The 24,718-nt window shown below is 54.2% G+C and overlaps 1 protein-coding gene across 3 annotated transcripts in view; it reads left to right on the plus strand.

Moving 5' to 3' along the window:
• Positions 1–22,019, plus strand: part of TMEM63B (transmembrane protein 63B) — a 47,520-nt gene extending 25,501 nt beyond the window's left edge. Inside the window, exons 2-25 of one of the 3 annotated variants that reach the window (XM_065058102.1) lie at positions 3,106–3,304; positions 3,898–3,977; positions 5,787–5,825; positions 9,071–9,161; positions 9,976–10,013; positions 10,786–10,928; positions 11,177–11,228; positions 11,538–11,646; positions 12,148–12,218; positions 13,038–13,118; positions 13,261–13,384; positions 13,474–13,607; positions 13,754–13,891; positions 14,166–14,319; positions 14,580–14,686; positions 15,482–15,568; positions 17,026–17,091; positions 17,231–17,393; positions 17,545–17,650; positions 17,808–17,975; positions 18,103–18,218; positions 18,456–18,536; positions 19,553–19,679; positions 21,569–22,019. In XM_065058102.1, coding sequence (XP_064914174.1) covers positions 3,128–3,304; positions 3,898–3,977; positions 5,787–5,825; positions 9,071–9,161; positions 9,976–10,013; positions 10,786–10,928; positions 11,177–11,228; positions 11,538–11,646; positions 12,148–12,218; positions 13,038–13,118; positions 13,261–13,384; positions 13,474–13,607; positions 13,754–13,891; positions 14,166–14,319; positions 14,580–14,686; positions 15,482–15,568; positions 17,026–17,091; positions 17,231–17,393; positions 17,545–17,650; positions 17,808–17,975; positions 18,103–18,218; positions 18,456–18,536; positions 19,553–19,679; positions 21,569–21,570 — 2,454 coding nt within the window. In that variant the 5' untranslated portion in view covers positions 3,106–3,127 and the 3' untranslated portion in view covers positions 21,571–22,019. Of the gene's footprint in view, positions 1–3,105; positions 3,305–3,897; positions 3,978–5,786; positions 5,826–9,070; positions 9,162–9,975; positions 10,014–10,785; positions 10,929–11,176; positions 11,229–11,537; positions 11,647–12,147; positions 12,219–13,037; positions 13,119–13,260; positions 13,385–13,473; positions 13,608–13,753; positions 13,892–14,165; positions 14,320–14,579; positions 14,687–15,481; positions 15,569–17,025; positions 17,092–17,230; positions 17,394–17,544; positions 17,651–17,807; positions 17,976–18,102; positions 18,219–18,455; positions 18,537–19,552; positions 19,949–21,568 lie in introns of those variants that run through there. The other 2 variants (XM_065058101.1, XM_065058103.1) reach the window with 2 other exon arrangements.
• The last annotated feature ends 2,699 nt before the right edge of the window (positions 22,020–24,718 follow it).

A 24,718-nucleotide genomic window follows, 5' to 3' on the forward strand; every position in this document is an offset into this window, starting at 1 on the left:
AGCTTTGGGCATATACCACAGCTTTCCCATTGCTGGATGTCCTGTGTGGATTACTGGAGAGACTAGGAAGGTTTATCTCCAGTCTTTTCCAGTCTGTCCTCTAGGCCTTAGGAAAACAAATATATCTCTGGGACCTGTCTCTGTGAAATGTGGCTTGGATTACCTATAGGTTTGCAAAGTTTGTCTTGAACGGGTAATGGTCTGTATAAATAATTATTATGGTAGGGTGATGGGCAATGTGAGCATATGAGCCTTGTTTCTTTTAGAAAGACAACTGGAAAATGGGGCTATAAAACATGCAGGAATGAGGTAAACAGTTTGTTCTCTGCGGAAGAAAATCATACTTCCCTGATCTGTTGCAAGTCTTTCAGTACTTCAGTAAAATAATGGGTAATACTTAGCCAGCTTGTGTGATTTGCTTGGATGTTCAGAAAACCTCTGAAATTCCTCACAAAACACCATTAAGATAACTGTCCACCTGAAGACATATAAAGTCCTGTATCAAAAACTGACTGAGGGTCCACAAACAAAGTGTAGGAGTGAATGAGGCATTTCAGTGTGAGGAGCAGAGGTATGAGATCCTTTGCTATTAATGACCTGGAAAAGATGACGCACAGTGAGGTACACAGAGTCTCTGAAAATCCTGGGGTTGTTCAGATTTCTCAAGATGAAGCAACTCCAGAGTGACAACATGTGAAGTAAAGTGGTGTGAGGCGAGGAGAAAGTGAGTACTGAAAAGCATGCAGATGGGTGTATTGGAAGGAATGATTTGTTCTGGGACGTGGCTGGCTTCTAAATTACTGTGGCTACTTGGGGCAGCAGCATTGGTTGCAGAGATGTTTTTCTTCCAAGTTGCCATCAGAGAAGTAAATCATGCTCAGCCACATGCAGAGTAGCATAAGGAGAGATGCTGAGAGCATCAGGATGCTGTTCTGGGAGTCAAGGTCATTTCCCTACCCAGGATATCATATGAGGTTCTGGTCACCTTTCTGTAGAGTCAAAAGAGAGCAGACTATGTTGGGGGTGTATGATGAGAGAGGCAGAGCTGGGAGACATCTTGCGTAATGGGAAGGAGGGGGCACTTAAAAGTGATGAGCTTAGTAGGTCTAGAAAAGCAAAGGCATTTATTGTTTGCCTTTTCTCACTATGCAAGGAGAACTGAAGGCTGTGGAGTTGCAGTGGGATTGTAGTCTTTTACTCAACAGCTGGAATTTATTGCTGCAAGATACCATTTACAACCTAAAAGTTTCTAGGATTCCCAAAAAGAGGAATGAGAGTCATTTCTCTTGCCAATGAGTCCATCCAGGCTAGCACTTCAGTGGTAAAAACAGAGGGGTAAAACCATTCCCCCTCCAAAGTGTGTGACTTCCCTTTGGTGAATCTCCTACCATCGTTTCTTCCCACCCCTCCCCTGTAGCTTTGAGTCTCTCATTAATTCTACCAGGTGAATTATTTTGCTTGGCTCCTGGTTTGGTTCCAAACTGTGATCCCATGGCTTGGCTTTGTTCTCCTGCTTTTCCATTCCCTTTTTCCCCTCTTGGCAGCCCTGCTCCAGTACTGTACCTGCGAATATCTCTTGCTTGTTGGCTTTTCCAATTTGGCTGACCCCACTCAGTGCCTGTACACAGTTGGGCCTTTGCACGTCACGGTGTCCTTTGACACTGTGCTTCAGCTGGTTTGCAGTGGTGCATCTGTACCAGCTGATCTGGGAGGGATTGTGTTGAACTGAGCTCTCTAGGACACCACAGTGAAGGGTTTGGTGGTGATTATCCAGCCAGCATTGTGCTGTGATGCTGATCAGTCTCTGCAGCCAGGTGGGAGATTGCCAGGATATGCCTGTGAGCTAGAGGGAAGAGCCCTGCACCCTTGCTGCTAATGTAACCATCCAACACAGAGCTTAGAACGGTAGGGCTGGTGGCAGGGGACATCTCTGGGACAAGAGGCTGAAACCTGAAGAGGGCAGTGGTGGTGGCTTCCTCATGCTTTGGGTGAGTGGCTGCTCTTTTGCCCAGCCCACCAGGACAGTGTTTCTGGGCTTGGGTAAGCAGCCCCTGAGCATTGCCCAGCAGTGATGCTGTGCCAGCCTTTCTGCATGGAACGTAGTGGTAGGAAAGGATTTCGGGTGGTTGGTGAGTGCTGGATCATAGATTGGCAGCCTGATTAGATGTTCCCATCTGTTATCGCTGCTTCCTTCTGCAGCTGATGGGGTTTTCTCTCCCCTCTTCCACAAAGCAGTTGTGGTTCTGCTGTTGATTTGCTGTTTCTAGACCACCCCAGTGATGCTCAATTTGCATTTATCCATTGCTAGTGTGGTCATCTTCATGCTTCCCATGGAGCTGCTCTGTATGGGAGGAATGTCTCCCCATGTCCAAGCGGTGATGCTACAGTGAGGCTGACCTGCCCCCAGCTGCAAGTCTCATAGCAATCTGGGGAGGGCACTGAAATAAAAATATTTGACCGCCTAAATAGTAGACCCTCGACCTCCTCCCTGCCCTCTGTGTGCTTGCATCTCAATGTATTCAAGTCAGAAGGAGGAAAGAAAACAAGCAGGGGATGTAACCAGCCCCTGACGGGTGCCCTGGGAGCTGGGGGCTGAGGCTCGTGGAAGGTGGTGATTCAGCCTAACAAAGCTGGTAGCATGCAGCCAGGCAAAGGAAAGTGTGGGATCATGATGCAGCAGCTGTCCTGTAGCGCTTTGTTTCTATCATCCAGACGTGACCTCATGTCCCCACCACCCCACCCCTTTGTTCTTTCTTGTACCTAAATGTTCTCTCCGAGGGGCAGGGGCTGAGACACCAGGTCCTCAGGAAGAGGAGTAGTTGGTGAGAAGGAGGTGCATCTGAATGGTGTGAGCGTGGGGTAACAAGAGAGCTCTGGGCCTGTGCGTGGTGTGACCACAGCTGCTGAAGCACCTGCGCTCTTCCAGCACTTTCCAAACTCAGCAGGCTTCTCCAGATGATCTTGTCCCTGGACACTGCTTCCCAGGGAAATCCTGTAGTGCAGAGCAGCCTGAGGGAGCAGGCAAAGTTGGCCCCTGACTCCAACAGGGCTACACTGTTGTCCAGCTGATGTGTGTCTAACCAGGCCTTTCTCTCCTTTTCCTAGAGAAGACGATGAAGCTGTAGAGATGCTTCCCTACGTGATTGCCACCCTGGGCTCGGCAGGGGCCACCTGCAAAGCCTCCACATGCAGCAACAGCACCAAGGACTACTGCTACAGTGCCCGCATTCGCAGCACTGTGCTGCAGGGGCTGCCCTTCGGTGGGGTGCCTACCGTCCTAGCCCTTGACTTTATGTGCTTTCTCGTAAGTCTACCTGCTATTCCTTCGGCACCTTCTCCCCTATTTAGCTGTGAAGGGAGAATTATGGCCGGGTGGTTAGAGTTGAGGGCCCCAGATGCCATCCCAGACTTCACTGCTGACTGATTTTACGGTGCTGATCATGCCCCTTAGCCACTACTGACTTGATGCCAGTACCACCACACTGAGCCCATGGAAGGGTTTTGCAGATTTTCCTGAGAACATGGGTCAGGTTAGGGCAGTCCTGTGTCCCAAAACACAATGCTTGTGGTGCCAAGACCCTGCATTTTTACCCACCCGAAGTCTTTGCCTGTTCGTCCTTGGGAACTGCAGGACCACAGATACTATAGCCATAATTTCACCTCCTTGGGACCAGGGGGCCTTTGGATCCTGTGGCTAACTTAGTTGCTGTGTGCTGCATCCTGGACCTCTACCTCCCACAGCCATCCAGATCTTGAACAGCCCTGGGGAACTTGTGCTGTCCCATGGCCTCTGTGTGCCTTTAGCTGCCCTCCCTGTTGCTCTGGCTCTGCACACAGAGGACAAGGACAGAGCTGGACAATGCCTCATCTCACAGCTCTTCCTTTGCTCTCTTCCAGGCACTGTTGTTTGTCTTTTCAATTTTGCGTAAAGTTGCTTGGGACTATGGACGCCTGGCCCTGGTGACTGATGCTGACAGGTAAGCCTGGGAGCAGACCAGGAAAACAAGGCATGAGTGGTATTCTTCTTTGCTGTGGGGAAGAAGGGATAAATCCCCTTGCGTGTGACAGAGGCAACTGGGGAAGAGAGGCAAGCATGCTAGTTGCATCCTCTGCAACTAGCTCCAGGAACAGGAAAAATCCCCACTTACCAGCTTTTTTGTTACAGCGTTCTTCTTCCAAAACAGGGAATGGTCCCTGCTGGCTCCAAATCGCTTATGGTTCCTACCACTGTAGGTGTGTAGGGTGTGCAGGGCCCTTACAGAGGAACAGCAGATGGAGGGAGGAGAGAGAGGAAAAGAGGTCATAGGGAAGGTGAAGGCTACCACAGTGAAGGTTTTGTTAAGCTTCTGAGGGTGTCTTTGTGGCTCTGCTGGATGCAGTTCTTGTTAAGAACACTTGAAAGCTGTAGGCTCTGTTTCTAGGTGCGGCACTGCTGTGCTAATGTGAGTTTAGCTGGCTGGTGAGTCGGTCTGGGTATGGATCCTTCCTTCCCAGTGCATTTGTGGGCTACAGTGTCTGTCAGCAAAAGCCGGGGCCCATCTGGGATAGCAGCTCCACAGCAGGGTGAAATGCTATTCTTCTTTCCGCTGTCAGCAGCAGGAAGGACAATGAATATTTTCTACCAGTTCAGAACAACGAGCTCTCCTTGATAAAGCTAGAGAGGTTGTACAGCTAGTTCACCTCTCTCCAAGGGTGGTTTGCTGTGCCTGTGGTTCTTTGTCAAGTGCTGGAGGCAACGTGTGGCTTCTGAAGGCTGGCTGTGGTAGGTTCATCTTCCCCTTGATCAGCTTCACAAGCTCATTGTGCCCAATTGGATGGGGCTGGGCGCTGGCCTCTTTGGTTCCTTTGGCAATACAGATTCCAGCAAGCTGCTCTTGAGCACTTCCCTGTACACCAGTGGAAAGAGTTGTTTTCTTCCATCGTTGAACCAGGAACTCTTCTCATTTAGATAAGCTGTCCTGGGTAGTCTTAGATAAGCAGCTGTGTTCCAGTGGCTCCTCTGCCCTTTCCTCTGCCTGGCTGGGGAAATCAGCAATGCAGGGACACTGGGGGAACGTGAGGAGAAGAGAACAGCCATTTGAGACCTCACTGGGGAGGGGGCAGCAGCTTCCTGGGGTGAAGCTCTTTGGGCCCAGGCGCTGGCCAGTGGCCACAGGGGCTGCACAGCTCTGACCTGCAGTGCGGTGCGAGGGCTGGCCCGTCTCAGAGGCAGTGCCCAAGCTCCCTGGGTGCAAGGGAGGGGAAGCAGTGCTTGTAGGCAGAGAGGTGCCAGCTGTTTGGTGAGGAAGAGTTGGTAAGCGCAGGGAGGGGGACAGCATGACTGTGGTAAGGACTGCAGATCACCAGGACTGGGTTCCCAGGGAAAAGTCCCTGCTGCTTGGCCTGGCTGTGGCCTGGGATGTGAGCATTTTGGGAGGGTGGAATGCAAGCATGTTCGTTGCCTGGGTGGGACAGAGAGGCCTGGAAGGGGAGCTCAGATGGCAGCTGGGCAGGCCCGGCAGGCTGTCCTGCCTAGCCTTGTCCCTCAGGAGCTCCCTGGGTGCCCACAGTGTGGAGTCAGGCCAGCTTGCCTTGAGCTGGCAGCAAAGCCGTGGGGGCTCCGGGTTGTTGTGGCTTAGGGGGGCAGTGGGCTCTGGAAGGAGGTTCCTCTCCAGCCTGACCATCAGCAGGTTTCTCTTCCTCAGGACGTGTGGAGCTCTGTTGGGTGCGTAGCTCCCTGCGATGGAGGAGATCCAGCACCTGCTCCTATGGTTGTAACTTCTCCTTTTCTGTTTCTGTGCCCCCAGGCGCCGACACTGGCAGACGGAGCGAGAGGAGCGGGAATAGTATGTTGTTTTTTCAGGGTCTCGTTTCATCTCTCCTTCTTGCTTGCGCTCTTTTTCTCCTTTTCTTTTCCAGTTTTCTGTCTCACTTCTGAACTAATTTAAGTGGTTGGGAATTCAGGCTGGGATTTGTGCCTCTCGGTGGATTTATCCTCTTCTCTTTCCCTTCCCTTTGTGTCAGCTACTACCACAACTGAATGCACACTGGTTTTCCCCTAGTAGCTCTTAAATGCCTCCTGAAGGTAGTAATGCCAAGGAGCTCCCAGGCCTGGGTGAGGCAATGGGTGCTACATCACATACCCTGCTCTACCTGCCTGTGTCGAGCTCTCCTGCCTTACAACAGAGAAAATAAAACTGGTTGCCTGAGCCCACAGCATGCTCAGGTCACCCAGGTGCAGAGGTTGTCACCAGTTTGCAAGACTGCTCTTTTTCCTTTACCCCATGAGGCTGCTGGCACCAGGGCAAGTGTTGGCCCTTATCCCTAGCCACCTGCCCCTGGCTGGCAGCACATCCAGCAAGGCAACACACTTCTCCTTTGTCTCCGACTGCAGGAGCAAACTTTGTTCCTCAGCACTGCTGAGAGCATCCTCCAGCACCTTGGCCTGACGTTGCCCATTAAGCACTGCCATGGACCCTCTCTCCTTGCTCTTCACTCCTTGCTGCTTTTACGCCTAAGAAAAGAGCATCTCCTGGGTCTTGCTGACTGGCTGGGTGGTACATGCTGCGGAGGAGATGCAGGGGGTGGTGCAGAGCCTGCAATGGTCTCTCCAACCAGGAGACACACGTCTGAGGCCAGGGCAGCAAGCTGCAGCCTCACTTCTCATACTCCGTCACTTGCAAAGCTGGGGCCTGCCACTGCTACTGCCTTGAAAAGTTACAGGAGTGCTCCTATTTTTGTGGTTACTCTTGCCCCCAAAAGGAGCAGAGCCATTGGAGCTGTGAAAACAGTGATGTTAGCTTAGGTATCTGGCATAGACGGGACCTCTCACTCATGCTAGAATGCTGCACTAGTGATTGGCCTTGCTTCAGGTGTGTCTGGCAACTTTTCACTGCTAACACTTTGTGGGGGAATTAAGGCAGATGTAGCAGAGCCATTGTGCTCTGAGACTTTTTAGGGTGGCCACTTCAGTTATCCTCACAAGTTCTTGTCCCTCCAGGGTGCTGCTTCTTCCTGCTCCCATTCTTCATCTGAGCTTGCTGGAGCCCTCTGCTGATGCACCTTCCCACCCATCTCACTCTGCCTAAAACCTGCTGCTTGAGCTGGGACAGTGTTGGTAGCCAGAAATTTCCAAAAGCCTGTGGAGCTAAGTGAGGAAACCTTGTCCTGGCTGTACTCCTCCAAGGCTGGTGGCACCTTCCCATCCCAGCTTTTCTCTGTGCTGGAGCGTGGTGACGGGTTAAGGACATGTGTATGCCACCTGCTGCTCCCAGCCCTTGACTGTGCACCATCCATCTTGGTGGGGGAAGGCATCCTCCTCAGACTTGTCCCTTTGCCTGAGAACCGGCATAGTGCCCTTGTCCTGGCCCTCGCCAGGGCTTGCAGTAGCCATCAGCATGCTTAAATGGTAACTCAATCTGCACCAGGAGCTTGCAGCAACCTACCTGCACCTCTGTGTATAAGGGTAGTGATCACAGAGCCCTGTGGGGCTTGCCACCCTCACAGTCCCCTCCTGCCTCCCACCACAGCAAGCCTTTTCCATGACATGCCTGGCCTCACTGCCCAGAGCAAGCAATTGCCTTGGGCTGTGGCTAGCCGTGCCTCGAACCTCATCCTTCTCCTTCCCTGGCAGGGCTGGCACCAAACCTGGGGCAGCAGACAGGGTCTCATATTAATCTTCTTGCTGCTTAGGGCAACCTTGCTTCCACCCACTTGCTTTGTTAGTGCTTTGCTTTTAAAAGCCTTCAGCTGGGTACAGGTACAGTTGGAGCTCCCTCTGTCAGCTTCTCATCTTCGGCAAGGTTTGGCTTCCTCTGTCTTCTCAGCACTACTGGTCATGTTGATGATCTTCTGTGCATCCTCTTGAATGAAGCTGAGTTAGCCTGATCATCTGGTAACATGGCACTCTTCTTAGTAGTTCCCTCCAGTGCTGCTTCTGCTCTGCCCTCTGCTTTTCCAGTACCAAGAAGCCAGAAGTGCACACTGTCATCATGTCTAGGCTCTCCTTGGGGCTGCAGACAGCAGAAATTCATCCTCATTCCTTGCACCCACCTGCACAGCCTCTGGGATTTTTAAAGGGCTGAAGGTCTGAGAGCTTGGTTGAAGCTAACTCTGTCTCCCCAGCTTAGCAGGGTGCTGGGCTGTGCAGTCGTAAGGCTGCTTACCGCTGTCTAATCTGCACTGCTGTAGTCCCATGACCTTCAGCTAATCTCCTTTCCCTTTCTCCATTACTCCCAGCTAGGGACTCACCAGGTGCTGCTCTGCCCTGAGGGAGGCCACATGTCCTGTCCTCTTTCTTTCAGCAGGGTCTTTGCTTGTTTTCTTTCCTATAGTGTCATCCACCTTGTCTCTGGAACTTGTCTCTTAGCTACTTTTTCTCTGGGTTCTTATCCATCTGATCCTTCTTGAGCCTGTGCTGGCTATAGGGAGACAATGTTTTCATCTGGTTTCTTCCTTTTCTTCTATCCTTCAGGTCAGCCCTATCTCTTCTTGTACCTGTGGGGTCCCAACCTGCTGTTGTCATCTTGCAAGTGCTGTTTAATTTAGGTCTCTGGACCATTTTCCCATTTCCTTTTCCAGCTGCTCTCCATCTCCATTTGTAGTGGGCATTATTGTCTGCCTTGGATGCTTCAGCTGCAGGTTCTTCATCTAGGTCCCTGGCTGTGCTGAATTAGAGTGGTCTGGAATATTCACCTCTCTTGCTTTCCTGTCTTTTAGCCTGCAGTTGTTCACTTCTAGCTGCCTGCCCTGCTCCTGCTGGAGGGATTTCCAGGCAGTTGCCCCAGCTGCAGCTGTGGAGCAGGTTGGGCTGAGCCTGGCTCTGGGCAGCACAGCCACTGGGGCTCAGCTGCCTTCCTCCTCCTGGGTTTCCCTGCATCCACAGCCAAGGCCATGGGGGCTGCCGGGCTCTGGGTGCCATCTGAGGAGGGAGTCTCTGCTTACTGCTACCTCTGATCTCACCTCTCTCCATCTCACCTGGGGCAAACTGACCTGAATTAACCACTGATCTTCTGGGTGCTCTTGGTTCCCTGGCCAGGCTGCCTCCTTGCATCTTCTAACTTTCTCCCTCACCTCCCGCTTGTCATTTTAGCGTAGCCTCCGCCCTGCACTCCGACAACCATGACCGCTACGAGCGCCTCACCTCCGTCTCCAGCTCTGTGGACTTTGACCAGAGGGACAATGTGAGTAACAGCAGGAGTCAAATACCTTGCCTTTGAGTGGCCAGGAGCCCACAGCTTGTCTGAACCAAGGGCTCTTCAGAAGAAACACTGTTTGCCCATCCCTGGGCCTTAGGTCCCACACCTTGCAGTGTGCCAGTGTGGTATAGAACTCAAGGAGATATTTAAGCACATGTCTAGAAGCCATGTAATTATAAGTAGGCTATACATCTCTATGACTTAATGGACATCTGTCCAACCTGTCATCTCTGCATTACAAACAATACTTGCCAGCTCCCCCTCACACTGCTGTCTACCTCCACTGCTGTTTTCCTCTCTAAAGGGGAATCACAGTTCAGGAGGATAATGGGGTGTGATGGTTGGGTAGTAAGGTGAAGCTCTCAGGAAATATTCCTCCCTGAGTTGTCCTTTGAGGAGCACTGGCTCAACCCAGCCTGCCTTCCCAGTTCCTGCAGAGCTCCTCTTAGCCAGGATGATGGCTAAAGTACCTGTATGGTGAATTTTCTGGGTGTCCCTAGGCTGTGGAGAGCTTCCGTGCTAGCCAGGAGCCTGTAGATTGCCTGGGAGTTTGAGCTGACGGTTGGCAGGGAACAGCCACGTGGCAGAGTCCAGCCTGTGTTGTGCCCCGTGGAGGAGCACTGTCATCTCCTTGGCCCATCCATGGCTCTGCATGTTCTGTGTGCTCATGGTCTGTCTCCCCCAAGCCATGTCTGTGGAGGTGCAAGAACACCAGCCTGACCACTGAGCATTTGAAAGAGAGAGCAGGGATGAGGAAACACAGTGTGATGGGAGACCCTTCTGTCTTGTTTCTGCACAGGGTTTCTGCTCCTGGCTGACAGCCATCTTCAGGATAAAGTAAGTGCCCCAGGACCTGCACAGGGGACCCATGTGGGAAGAAGAAGAGCTAATGCAGGGCAGTGGGATACCCAGCACAGTACAACTGTGTGAAGGCGCTGCCCTTGCTGCAGCCCCTTCTCTGAAGAGCACAAGCAAAGCGTCCCCTGGAGAGGACAAGCAGAGATGGGACTAGATGAGGAGTCCTAAAGCCAGAACTAAGGTCACACAGCAGGTCTGTGACAGAGGAGAGCACCCAGCCCAGGTCTCCCCTGCCTCAGTCCCATCTCAGAAACAGTCTGCTGCTCTGCAGAGATGCTTCTCTGCCTGAGACTCTTGCTAAGGGCACTGCTGTCCAAGGAATGGCTACGAATGGGGACTAGAGGATGCAGGGAGACACCTGCAATCTGATGGTGCTTATCACTAGTCTCCCAGGCATTCCTTGGCTTCAGAGCACTGTGGGATGGTGTCAGCCATCCTATATCTCAGCAGGGCAGGCAAGATGCCCCAGAAGGGTGTGAGGTGGGGTGTATGTGTGTCCAGCTGCCTGGGGGCAGGGATGAGGGTGCAGAGGGCAGGGCTATGGGCAGTGGGGCTGCAGTAAGCGTTGCAGGGGCAGTTTTCTGCCCAGGCTGGTTCAAGGCTGGGTCCTGGGCTCCCTACCCCAGCTCTGTAGAGCAGAACCAGGGGTGCTGTGTGGCCTCAAACCAGGAGGGTAGCTGTGACCCTGCGCTTCTGTCCAGCACTTGAGGAAATGTAGAAGGTTGTCTGATGGCCTTTCTCTTCCTGGCAGGGATGATGAGATCCGGGACAAGTGCGGGGGTGATGCAGTGCACTACCTGTCCTTCCAGAGGCACATCATTGGGCTGCTGGTGGCCGTGGGTGTGCTCTCCGTGGGCATCGTGTTGCCTGTCAACTTCTCAGGGGACCTGCTAGGTGAGAGCAGGGAGCTTCTGGCTGGGCTGGGGGAGCTGCTTTCGACACCGTGTCCCAGGCCACTGGAGACCAGCGGAGGGCAGGACAGGACTAACACAGACAAATCCTGACTGCTGTCCCACTTGGAGCATGGTGCATCCAGAGGGTCATCCTGGGCAAGCTTGGGTTTTGGAGTGCTCTGCACCCAAGTGGTGCTCTGTGCCAGTCAGTGTAACTGAATGTGCTCATGTCTGCCTCTTTCTTCCTAGAAAACAATGCCTACAGCTTTGGGAGGACAACTATCGCTAACTTGAATTCTGGGTATGTGTGGGCAGGGGTGAGATGGTAATTGAGGGCCTCAAGGGGGGGTATTTTTAAAATATCCACTTGCTGCAGAGCCTCAGCTCCTTGGAGGTCGCGTTTCTGCCCTCACTGTGAGATTACTGTCACTACTCCAATTTCCAGGCTGAGCTGCTGCAAGTTGGTTGTAGGGCATGTGGGTACTAAGCAGGTTATATTGCTCATGGCCCCATTGCCCTCAGGGCCTGAACAGCCATATGCTGTTGTAGTGTCTTGTAGTGACTTGTAGTGTCAACCTTGCCTTTTCCTCTGTGGTCTCCGTTGTCACAGGAATAACCTGCTGTGGCTGCACACATCTTTTGCCTTCCTGTACCTGCTGCTGACGGTGTACAGCATGCGCCGGCATACCTCCAAGATGCGCTACAAAGAGGATGACTTGGTGAGCAGGGTCTGGCCACTCTCCCAGACACATTTTCCTGTGCCCTTCCATCAAGCCAGGTGGCCTCGGAGCCAGTGCTGAGCACCCCACTTCCCACAGCAATTTGGGGCTGTATTGTTTTGGCTGTTCTTTTATTCCACCTGGCCAAAGGCAGATCTCCAGAGCAGCAGCCCTGGGTGCATGTGGGGAAGCAGGAGAGGCCTGTGCTGTATGAACGTGTCAGGGGGACCCCATACCTTCCTCAGGGGTTGCTCTAGCTGCTTTTGCTTTCTTCATTTCTTAAGGGTACCTCCTGTTTCTGTTGAGACACTGGAGTGTAAGCCTGTCAACCTGCAGTGCACCAGGATGCCGGCAGCTAGGGGAAGCAGAGGAGAAGGGCAGCCCTTGGTGCTAGAAGTCATGGGGCTGCCCTTTCCCACCACTGACTCAGGCGTTGGAGGCAGCATTGCTGCAGTCTGGTCTTTCACCTGCCATCTCCTTTTTTTATTTCCTTCCTTCCAGGTTAAGCGAACTCTCTTCATCAATGGGATCTCAAAATATGCTGAGCCAGAGAAGATCAAGAAGCATTTTGAGTGAGTCTCACTGTGTCCCTAATTAAAAACATCCCTGTTACAGGGCAGACTTTAACCGGGGTAGTGCTAGTGTTACCTGGAATGGCAATAATACATTGAGAGCAGAAAGCTAGTTAAAATCCCTGAATGTGTTTATTTTTGGCATCTTGCTGTTATTTTTTATCTGAGAGTGTGGTGTCCTTGGTTTTGTGCCTTGGAATGTTGTTCATCTACCTCTTGCAGAGCCACAGGGGATCAGCATGTTGAGTAGTGGACAGGGCATGTCTTGAGATGTAGTCAAGCTCAGACATGAGATGCAGGCAGGAGGCGCTCACGCAGTGACTATGGGATGTTGTGCTGCTGTGTTTGCCCTGATCGCAGTGCTTGTAGAGAAGTAGATTTTTCTTTTTAACAAAAACATTGAATTCCTCTTCCATCAGGACTTCAATGAACACACTGTCAGGGCCGTGTTCAGAGGCACCATGGGGAGAGGAGAAATTCTTTGTACCCTTTGTGAACCCTTCTGCCTATTTCTGACCCCAAGTCCTGTGATCCATGAAGGCAGAGAGGGGATGTGGGTTCAGAGGGGTGCCATGCTACCACAAGGCAGAAGTCCAAAGAGGCTCCTCATGCCAGAGCCCAGAGGATATGGCCTTTGCCCCATGTGTGGTTTCCACTATAAGGGACAGAGCCTGCAGGCTCCCCTGCTACCCCCAGCAAGCTCTTGCTGTGCATCATGACACTTAGCCCAGGGCAGGAAAGAAGTCCTGGGTGTATGGGTTTGCTTGAGGGTACAGCCTTTGGTGCTGGATGTAATGAGCTGGTGATTCCTGTCCTCAGGGAGGCCTATGCCAACTGCACTGTTCTGGAGGCCCGTCCCTGCTATGATGTGGCCCGGCTGATGTTCCTTGACGCGGAGAGGTAAGCCCTGGTTTGGCAGAGAGAAGACAGGAGGAGCTGATGCCATGGTCCCCCCCTCGAGTCTGGTGCCACAGGAGCGTTTCTGAGCCACCCTCTTTCTTTCTTTTTCTTCCCTTCCACCTCTTCCGCTCTCCCATTTCAGGAAGAAAGCTGAGCGTGGGCGAATCTACTTCACCAACCTGCAGAGCAAGGAGAACACTCCATCCATGATTAACCCCAAGCCCTGTGGCCACCTGTGCTGCTGTGTCATCAGGGGCTGTGAGGAGGTGGGGAAAGAGCTGAAGGTGTTGGGTGGCAGGGCATATGGGTGCTTGAGTCCCCACGTCTCTGCTCTGACCCCTCTCCCCCTGCCCAGGTGGAGGCCATTGAGTACTATACCAAGCTGGAGGAGAAACTCAAAGATGACTATAAGCGGGAGAAGGAGAAGGTGAATGAAAAGCCTCTGGGGATGGCCTTTGTCACCTTCCACAATGAAACCATCACAGCCATGTGAGTGAAAAGGATCCTGTCCTCCCCAAGAGGGTGACCTGTCCCAGCTCTTGCCTTAAATAAGAGGAATGCCAGCACTAAAGCATCCCACTCACCTTGTCCCTGCCAGCCCTCTGTGTCAGTGTCTCCCTCTTTCTCTTCTCCAGAATCCTCAAAGATTTCAATGCTTGTAAGTGCCAGGGCTGTGCATGCCGTGGGGAGCCCAGGGCCTCCTCCTGCAGTGAGTCCCTTCACGTCTCCAACTGGACCGTCAGCTACGCCCCTGACCCACAGAACATCTACTGGTGAGCAGCTCTGTGGGGCTCAGCAGGCCCTGCTGATGGGACAGGGGTGCACCCTCCCCGTCTTCCTTCCCATCTGCTCCTCTGGTAACTGAGTTGCTTCTGCTGAAGCCCAGCCTGGCTGAGCCAGAGGTCTGATCTGACTTGGAGGGGCAGAGCCTTGAGCTGGTACCCCAAGTGCTGTTTGTGCAGGCTGGGCCATGGTGTGTATGTGAGACCCCGGACCTGCCCTTCTCCCCCACACAGCCCTCCTGATGCCTGCCTTCCCCTTTCCCAGGGAGCACCTCTCTATCCGGGGCTTCATCTGGTGGATCCGCTGCCTCGTGATCAATGTGGTCCTCTTCATCCTCCTCTTCTTCCTCACCACCCCTGCTATCATCATCACCACTATGGACAAGTTCAATGTCACCAAGCCTGTGGAGTACCTCAATGTAAGGCCCTGGGAGATGGGTGCAGGATAGGTAGCACGGGAACCACCCAAAGGCACAACAGTCCCTGCAAAGGAGGGGGTAGGGAAAGAGACTGTCAGCGTTTCCCAGGTCCTGTCAGCCTAACCATGAGGAGTTACTGAGCCTGGCCAGGGTGCAGTGGCAGCCATGGTGCTGGGGACCTGGTGTCAGCAAAGGCAGCTGAACCTGTGGCTGGTGCAAGAGCTGCTGCACCCTGTAACACACTCTCTGCCTCGTTGCAGAACCCCATCATCACTCAGTTCTTCCCCACCCTGCTGCTGTGGTGCTTCTCTGCTCTGCTGCCAACCATCGTATATTACTCTGCCTTCTTTGAAGCGCACTGGACCAGGTAAGGACAGCCAGCGCCTATTCTTAGTCACGCCAGCATGCTGTCTGGTCACTAGACACTTCTCCAGCTCCTGGCTGCATCCTTCTGCTTGAACTTCTGTCTCCCACTCCAAGCATGATGTTATGTTGCACCTCTTGGACACCTGGGGTCTGCTGTGGACAGCTGTTTTGCCAGTCCTTAGCTGTTGTTGTGCAGTGTGGTTGTCTGAGCAGAGCTTGATGTAGGTCTGCAAGAAGAAGAAAGCTGGGAGGAGCTGAAGCTGGTCACTGTGAGAAGTGCTAGTAGTGAGGGAAGCCTTGCCTCAGGTGAGCAGGCAGGGTGGTGTGCCTGTACCCATGCAAGTCATGGCTTTTCTAAGGGAAAATCACCTTTGTTGCCATGGCTTCTGGCCATAGGGAAGGCATTTAAAGTGCATAGCACTAGAAACGTGCTGCTTGTGAGGCACATTCCCCACAGAACAAAAGATGTAAGGTTTGTTTTCTGCTCTATGTTGCAAAGACTGGTGGGGAGGATGTCACCAGCTCTGAGAATTGCAGGTCAAGAGAGGCAACTGCAGAGTCTCTGCTAAAGATGTGGGGGGTGGGAGGGCCTATGAGACAAGGGGAAAGGATCTGGGACTTGAGAACTAGACCTCAGGCACACCAAAGGGAAAGGACACATTCATGTACCAATAGTGGACAGGGTGGGATTCCAATTAGATACTGGGAAGTGCTCTCTGAGAAGGCAATGGGGCACACTGTTCCTGGTGCTGGCGGGGCGAGAGTGAAAGGTTAACAGCATTATCTCTGCCCACAGGTCTGGAGAGAACAGGACAACCATGCACAAGTGTTACACCTTTCTCATCTTCATGGTCCTGCTGCTGCCATCGCTGGGCCTGAGCAGGTAGGGGTGGTGGAAAGGGAGAGCAAGTGCAGAGGCCTGGAAAATGGGGAGGGTTGAGATGCACCTTGGTTGTTCTCCTCCATTACCTCCTTTTGCCACTGCACAAGTGCCCTGGCCACCATCCCTTTGGGAACGTGGCATTTAGTTCTGGTGGGGGGGGCAGGCCAGACCGTGCCTGTCTGGGTCTATAGGAGCTTATAGAATCAATCTGCAGACACATTGACATGTGCCATGGTGTTATGTATAATGCAGCAAAAATTGGCACAGTTGATGGACACATATGAAAAGTCTGGTCGAGGTCTGCTGGTGAAGGAGGCACTTTCTGCCTCTGTGTTCGGTACGCACTCTGAATTTTGCATAAAACTTGTGAATTCCCTGTTTGAGCCAGAACTGAGTCAGTTGCACTGCTTGGCTGGCTGGGCTAGTTATGTGTAAGCTGCAGCAATGCTCAGCTATTTGGATGTGAGCCCCAGATCTTCCTGTGGGGGTTATAGAAATGCCTGGTGGCAAACAGAGGTGCCAGCCATCAGCATGGGCTTTTAGCACTGAACACTGGCTGAGTAGGGAAGCAGTGTGAGAAAGGAAAAACAAGGGCTGGGATAAGGGGTTCTCACTGTGGTAGGGAGTTACTTACACATTGCAGGGTGGAGGATCTATACCCTCCTAAATTCACGGTTTGGGATACAACCCCTCAGTGGTGAAGTCAGGCAGCTCCTGAGCATAGACAAACCCTCTGATAGAGACAGAAGAATAGTCGTCCATCTAAGTGGGGGTGACTACGTCAACATTTCCCAGCCAGATTAAAAATGCCTGGTTGCATATAACATACAGCGCAGGTGGGGGAATGCTCTTGGAAGGTTTGCTTTTTGACCAGATACCATTAAACACACCACATTTCCTTGGACTTGGTCCCCCTGCTGTTGCCTCTGAAGCTCTGTCCACCAATACCTGAGGTGCCAGAGGACTGGATGATTTCATATAAAAAAATCAGAATTGAGGAAAATGGGAGTTTCTCCTAAGGGTTTGGGGTTGGTTGGTTGGTTTTTTTCTTTTGGGGTTTTTTGGGGGGGTTTGTTTGTTCTTTTGTTTTTCGTTTGAGTCTGTGTCAGAGGGTACCTTGTACCTGAGCTGTTTCTTCAGTAGAGTCAGTCACCTGTTCCTTGCATGGATGTTGTGCCCAAACAGAGAGAAGAGGAAAATACTTCACTGATAGTAAAGGGAAAAGGGATAAGAACACACATGAGAGTGGGAAGCTTTCCATCCCTTTTTGGGTGCTGCACTCGTTTTCCCAGTGTCTGATTTACATAATTGCTGGTGACACATCCCAAGAGGGAGCAAAGCAGCCTCTGGTCAGAGCTGTGGGTCCTCCTAGAGCAGCTTCCACATAGTTGCATGTGCATGTCTGTGTATTGCTGCTTCTGACTGTTCCTCTTTTCTTCTTGCCTCCTTCCTCACAGCTTGGACGTGTTTTTCCGCTGGTTATTTGACAAAAAATTCCTCGCCGAAGCTGCCGTGCGATTTGAGTAAGTGGAGTTGGGCAGAAGGCCCTTCTTTGCGACAGGGGGAGGTTCTTGTTGGCATCCAAAGGTTCTGGGGTCTCCCAGCTGCTGCCCTGCAAGGAGGGAGCAGCCCTTGCAGTCTGCTCTCCCCGTGCCTCCCCAGGTGCGTGTTCCTGCCAGACAACGGGGCCTTCTTCGTCAACTACGTCATCGCCTCTGCCTTCATTGGGAACGCCATGGACCTGCTGCGCATCCCCGGCTTGCTCATGTACATGATTCGCCTCTGCCTGGCCCGCTCGGCTGCTGAGCGGAGGAACGTCAAACGCGTACGTAGCGGGGCCGAGGGCTGGGTTGTGGCCTCCATGGGCAATGAGAGTGCTGTGGTGAGGTCCTGATGCCGTGTGTATGGCGGGGTGTGCTGCTCACCCCTACTCAGCTCTCAGGGCCATGTTGACGGGTCCCTGTTCCTTCTTGCAGCACCAGGCCTACGAGTTCCAGTTTGGGGCTGCTTACGCCTGGATGATGTGTGTCTTCACTGTGGTCATGACATACAGCATCACCTGCCCCATCATTGTCCCTTTTGGTAAGTGATACCCCTCCACCCCCCTGTGTCAGACACTGGGGAGAGCTCAAGGCAAGGAGGCAAGAAGTGTGGTTTGGGGGAGATACTCCCTGTCAGTCAGAGGCACTGGGAAAGAGGCCGATTCCCCACCCTGCTGGCATCCCTCCCTTTCTCCCAGGGCTCATGTACATGCTGCTTAAGCATCTGGTGGACCGATACAACCTGTATTATGCTTACCTGCCTGCCAAGCTGGACAAGAAGATCCATTCAGGGGCTGTGAACCAGGTGGTGGCAGCCCCCATCCTCTGTCTCTTCTGGCTTCTCTTCTTCTCCACCATGCGCACAGGTGAGCTCTGGGCTGGGCTGCCAGTCCCTGGTCTCCTGCAGAGTCGCTTCCCTGGCCAGGCTGTGGTCCTGGCAGCACAGTCAGGGTCCCTCTGACACACCACCACCTTGGTTTTCCTTTGCCCCAGGGTTCCTGGCCCCCACTTCCATGTTCACCTTTGTGGTCCTCGTGATCACCATTGTGATCTGTCTGTGTCACGTCTGCTTCGGGCACTTCAAATACCTCAGCGCTCACAACTACAAGGTGAGGGGGAGTGATGGGTTGTGGGTATGGGACCTTTCTCCTTGGCTGCACAGCTCAGCCACAAAACAGCAGGGGCTCTGGAGGAGGTCCCAGCCTGCTCCCTGGCAGAGCTTCTTAACCCTGGCTTCAGGGAAGAGACAGTCCCAAGGCTGTCCATGCTGACTGGATACTGCTTCTGTGGTGGGACAGCAAATGTGTTCCCCCCAGCAGCCTCTCAGTTTCTCTTTTCCTCTTCAGATTGACCACACGGAGGTGGACACCATAGAAAACAGGCAGAATGGAAGACCTGCCACCAGTCTGCCAGCTCCCAAATCAGCTGTGAGTCCCTGTCCCAAACTCCATGCCCTGGTGTGCTCCTTACCCAGGTTTGGGAAGGGCGAGGGAAGTCCCTGTCTGAGTATCTCTCTCCTCACCCCTCTGAGGCAGCACCTGGAGTCTCCCAGTAAGGGTGGGAGGCAAGTGTTGGGCACTGTGCCCCTCACCTGAGCTGGATGATGAGGTGTAACCCCCCCCACACACAGATGCACAACCCTTTCCTGCTGCTCCTCAGACATTGCACATTTACTCTCTGCCCCGCTCTTGGCTGGGACAGTGAAACAACCTGGGTCAGTCTTCCTTCTCATTCTGCATCTTTGCACGCTTGCCTGTCAGAAGCAGTTGTCACCCACCCGGCTGGTCCTGTTGCCAACACACAGGGTTCTCTGTGGGCCTTACCTTGAAGGCCATGAAAGTGCTCTGAGGGCTCTCCCCTCCGCTGCCCAACTCTGAGATGCCAGAGTTAATTATCTGAACTTCTCCTTGGTTCACTGGTTCATTCCAGCTGCTTCCTTCCACCATGAGATTTTTCTAGTTGGAGTATGTGCAGAGCTGTTCAGGGGGTGCATGGAGATTTGGGGTAAAGCAGGGCCTTTTGCTTCTTCAGGAGAGCAGGGCTGGGGTGTGCACGTGGAATCCAGGCTCCTTCCCAGTCTCCACATCCCTAAGGGTGGTGACATGTCTCCAAAAGGAGATTCCCTATAGGAGGCAAGTACAGCCTCCCAGTCCACATGGGCTCCAGAGAACTGAAAAGCCTTGTGGTGTCCCTGGCCTGGCTTCTGGAGGTGCTGCCTGTCCCAGGATGCTGGGATTTGGCACGTGCACTGTTGTAGGGCCAGGCCAGCCTTTCTTTTACCCTCTCTCTCGGTACATCCCATGGAGTCTGGACACTCCCTTGCCCTCCCAGCGTATCCCCATGCTCAGCCTTTCTCACGGTGCTTTGCGGGTTGTGCGCTGCTGCCACAAGAAGCCCCTCAGGCTCACGTGTGTTTCTGCTCTCCCCTCGCCCACCCCGGCAGAAGTACATCGCCCAAGTGCTGCAGGACTCCTCGCCGGAGGGCGAAGCAACAGAGTCGGAGGAGCAGGGGTCGCAGGATGAGGAGCTCATCAACGCGGATGGCATGAACGACACGGATTTCCAATCGTGTGAGGACAGCCTGATAGAGAACGAGATCCACCAGTAGGGACCTCGGAGGGAGGGAGGGAAGGGAAAAGAGGCCCAGGAGTGGGGCAGGCTGTGCGCATGGAGAATTTGGGAAGAGGCACTGAGGGTGCTGGCCGCTGTCCTTGCCCACCCATGCCCCATGGCTGCTGCCTTCAGCAAGCTCTCTGTTCCCCTGCCCCTCCAGCCCTGTACCAGCACAGCAGCTCAGCGGGCATGCCCATTACTAGCTACCTTCTTCAGGGTGTCCCTGGACCCCAAAACCCCAGGGGCTCGGGTGGAGGGGGACTGTGATCCCTGCAGTGCTGCTCTGGACCCGCAGGGAGGGAGAAGGCTGGGTGCTCTGTGGGGAGGGGCACAAGCGGAATCTTTGAGGGCCCCTTCTCTTCCCTATCCTCCCGGCAAGAAACACTAATAATTTATTAGATTTGCAAGAAGGTGACAAACAAAAAGCTTTAGTTGATGTATTGGAAGTGCCCCCTAAGTAGGGGGGTGGCTTTTGTTGCACCTTCTCCCCATGCCCCTGTGTGTCCTTTCTCAACCCCTTGCAGCATCCCATTGGTGGGACATGCCAGGAGCAGGCCCAGGCACAGGGGTTGGTGACAGAGACCTCCCCCAGGTGACAGCCTGGTCCTGCAGTCGGGGTGACATCACCCCAGGGAAGGGTTGGTGTGAACTGGGCCGCCCCTTGCAGGGTGAGGGTCGCTGAGGGCATTTCTGGTGTGCAGGAGGAGGCGCAGGCAGCCTCTGCCCCAGGTCCTGTCCCCTCCTCCCTCAGGGGCAGAGGTGGGGGATTGCAGCATCACTTTAAGCAGCATTTTTTTGCACATATTTCTCCCTTTTCAAACAAATGAACATGACCGCTGTGTGGTACTGCGGCCCCCTTTGCTGCCCCGTGTCTGCACGGCAGAGTCAGGCCTGGGAATGGGGGGGCTGTGCTGGAGGTCTCCTGGGTGCTAAGAAGAGGGGAGAAAGGGTCCTGGACTGCAAGCCCTGGGCACCCTGTGGGGTCATCACTGCCTGGTTGTGACAGGACCCCATGGGCTGCCTTCCCTGAGCTGCTGTGGGATCTTCCCCCAGCTGAGGTGGCTGGAGAGGAAGGGAGCCCTGGAAGAGCAGCCCCTGGGAGCCCTCTGCAAGCAAGACCACCACCTTCAGAAGCACAAAAGTCTTGTGGGGCTGTGCTGGCTTTCATCACCCGCCCTGTCTGGGTGGAGGCATTGCCCAGCCTGAGAGAGGGGGGCTGTTCCTCCCCTACCTCTGCCCTTGCCCCCTCCCTGGTGATAGCTGTGTCTCAGAGGCAAGCAGGGGACAGGATGGATGGGAGAGGTGGACTGGAGCCCCTAGCACCTGCAAGGAGGTCTGACCCTTTTAAAAGGCTCTTTGTGAGGAGGTTCCTGGTCAGGATCAGTTTCCCTCAATTGTTTCCCCCTTCTCCTTGTGTAAAATATAAAGGAAAATGATAAATCTCCCTGCTATTGAGCTATATTTATTTCCCTCAACCCCCTGCCACCATCCTGTTTGGTGCTCATTGCAGACACTACCACCCATCACTTTGCCTGTCATCTGCAGGCAATGCTCTGGCTCACTGGGGCCAAGCTCAGTGGCCTCTGGGGTCTGCTGGGGCCGGGTGGAAGGGAACAGTCATTTCCCTGTTCAATCACCTGTGCTGGCCCTGGAGCTCCAAGCACCTTAATAGACCTGAACAAGCAAAGCGTCAGCCCTGCCCAGCTCTGCTGTGGGGAAGGGGGGTCACATCCCATGGCTTTTCTCCCCCTCACCTCCCAGTAGAAGAGGGGAGCTGGACCCACAGAGCCAAGTGGGGCCTGCTCTGGGGAGGATATAGCTGACTTTCCTGTACACCTCTCTATAGGAATCCCAGGCCTGGAGGAAAGGGGGGATGGAGCGGAAGAGATGTGGGTCTTTGCATGGGAAGGGCAGGCCACCCCACCTCCCAGGGCTCTGCTGGGGCTGGAGCACATGTGGGTGCAGACGGGCATGGTGAGTGTCACCCATCCCCTCCAGGGATGGGCTGGAGATGAAATGAGCATGTGAGCTGGGAGCTCCTGGTCTGCTCCCAGCCTGGGGCGGGGAGGATGTTGATCCTGCTTCTCTTCCACCCACCTACCACCTTTGCCTCCGGTCCAGCAGGCAGGCTGGGATGCTCCAGTCTCTGTAGGTACGGCTGTGGCCTGGGGCTGCCTCTGTGGCTGGGTGGGCTTTGCCTGTGGAGAGCAGTGTGTTCCAAGTGGCACTGTCTGTGTAGAGATGTGTATTATACCCTGTATATATTTGTGTACAAAAGAAAAAAGGGAAAAAAATGAGCTATTGTTCTTGCAGTCTGTTCTTTGTGGAGCGGGTTGGGGGCTGGGACCTGGGAGGAGAGGACCCCAGCTGTGGCAGGGATGCAGGAGCATGCGTGGTGCAAAAGGAGGAGTGGGGGGGTTGTGCACTCCCTCTGTGCGAGCACAAGCCCTGCCTGGCTGCCAGGAGCCCAGCTGCTGCTCGTGGGCTCTCCCAGCCCAAGCAGGCTCTCCATCCATCTTGCAGAGGCGTCAAAGGTTTGCTGATAAAAGCAGGTGGATGAGGAGCTGCGTGCAAGTGGGGCTGGAATGCTTTGGGAATGGTGTGGGTGGGGAGTAGCCTCGGTGACAGATGTCAGCCCAACCTTATGGTCCCAATAGCAATGTATGTTGCCATCTGCATCCAGGAGCCTGTCTCCTTGCCTGGCTTGGGTGGGCAGCTATAGCCTTTGGGAAAGGGTGAGGGGTGCCAGGGCCCTGGAGCTCAGCTTGGCTGGGAGTGCCTTCTGGCCATGCAAAGCTGCTTGTAGCTCAGCCATCTCCAAAGCACAGGGGCAGGCAGCAGGCAGCAAGCAGCTGTCCCTCAGAACTGCTCCCTGCTGCTCTCCATGCTGCCTAGGGCTGGGGTGGTTCCCAAGCAGCTGCTGCGTGTTCACTAATTTGTGTACAGTGGCCATTGCTTGGAGCATGGCACAACGGAGAGGCAAGGTGTGGAGCAGGCCTCTGAGAGACAGATGAGTGACCCCAGCTCTGTTCCCACCTCGCTGCGTTCAGGTTCTGTGGCTCCGTGTGCCAGCAGCACGGTGTAAGTGAAGGGACAAAACGCTCTCCTTCCCCTAGCAGCCTGCAGCCAAAGGACTGGGGAGAGGCAATGCCTGGGCACAAACAGAACCAAAGACCGAAAGAAGAATGGTGCTTCCTGCCAAGTCTCTGCAGGCATCTCTCCAGATGGAAGCTTAGGGGAAGAGAAAAAGGAAATTTCACAGGTAATGGTGCAGGTGCTTGATGGAAGCTGCTCTAGCACAAGGGGCAGGACACAGGACAGCCTGCATGCTGGATTACACAGGAGCTCTCTCCTACCCCAGGACAGTCAGCTGTGAAAGCAGCTTTAAAGGCCACAGAGGGGTAAAGAGGCAAAACCTGAGCAGGAGGAGAATGGGGTCACAAGAAGGATGGGCACTGTCCTGGGTGGATCTGAGCGGGCAAGGTTCACGGCCAGAGAAAAAGCTGGCAGAGCTGTCCAGGCACAAGCCCAAAGCAGGAATAAGACCTGGCATTGCAGATTTCTGATTTTCTGAAAGCACACTGCTGCCTGTAGCTCGCTGCAGAGCTGGCTGGGGACTCAACTAGGGCCCCCCCTACACTTCCAGCCTGCAGGCAGTGATGCAGCTGTGTTCTGCCTGAGAATATGGAGTGGGTGCTGCTGCACTCCAGAGCAGGGCACCCCAAAGCCTCTTCTGTAGCAGGGTGGGCAGAGCAAGCTCCCTGTGCCAGGCTCTCCTAAGTGGGAATGGGTCCTGGCCCAGGCCAGAGTGTTCCTGTGTAGGTGCGGCAGCAGGACCATGCCACAGCTGGATTTGAATGGCCTGGTTGCCCTTCCCTTGGGTAAAGGACACAGCTCCTGCCTTCATGTGCAACCTGCTCCCTGCTTAGCAAGGATGTGCCCTCCTGGAGCAAAGTGGGGTGGGTTAGAAAGCAGGCACTCTGCGAAGCCTGAGGGGGCAGCTGGGTGCTGCAGTGAGGTGGTACAAGCACAGCCTCCCCAGCTGCAACCAGGCATGAGCGTTGGAGAAGGACACCCACGTTTCGTGGCACCCATTGGGATCACTGAGTTCAGCCCTGGCACCAAGAGAATGGCAGTGCAGTGCTTCTTCCTGGACCTGGGGCAGGTGAGGCTGGGCCATGCCATGCCAAACTGAGCTGAGCTGGACATGCCAAACCGCACCACGCTGTGCCGGGCCATGTTGTCTATGCTGGGTTAAGCCACACCAGGCTAAACTGTGCCTGTCCATGCTGGGCCACGTTAGGCCAGACATAACCAACGTTGCACCTCACTGGGTTGCATGGGGCAGTGCTAGGCCCTGCTGTGGCCATGCCTGTTGGCAATGGCACCACCCAGCATAGCCACACCGTGAGTCATGGAGGGCATGCAACGGCAGCCCTGCTGTGGGAAGCCCCAGGGCAGTGGGACCTGCTTGGGATGGGCTCTGCTGGCACCCAGCAGCAAGGGGCAGCTGGTGGGGTGGGTGCTGGCCATGGCAGACAGGGCTTGCAGGAGTGAGGTGGTGCTGGCATAGCCTCCCCAGACACAAGGGGCAGAGAAGGGACCCCAGTGGTTGGGTGACACCCCATGGGACCACCAAGTCAACAAACCATTGGTCAAGGTGCAGTGCAGGGCTTCACCTAGCTAAGCTGACGGGCCAGCAGCACCTCCAGTGCCATGTCACCTCCAGCACCAGCAGCACCAGTCAGTGTCATGTCACTCCCAAATCTTTTCCCAGGTGAAAGTTGCTTCCTCTTCTCCTTCCAGCCCCAGTTTCCATGTGCATTGAGCCCTTTGTTTGCAGCAAAGGCGGAGAAGCACGCCCAGCCCGGCTGTACCCCCCCCCCTATCCCCAGGAGCTGGGGAGTGGTGGCAGCAGCCAGGACCGCACCAGCAGGCGCGGTCAATCCCCTCCCGGTAGTTGTGAACGGTCGCTGCGCCTTTAATTCCCCCTCCC

The sequence above is a fragment of the Columba livia genome, chromosome 3, assembly GCF_036013475.1.
Source record: "Columba livia isolate bColLiv1 breed racing homer chromosome 3, bColLiv1.pat.W.v2, whole genome shotgun sequence".
NCBI lineage: Eukaryota > Metazoa > Chordata > Aves > Columbiformes > Columbidae > Columba > Columba livia.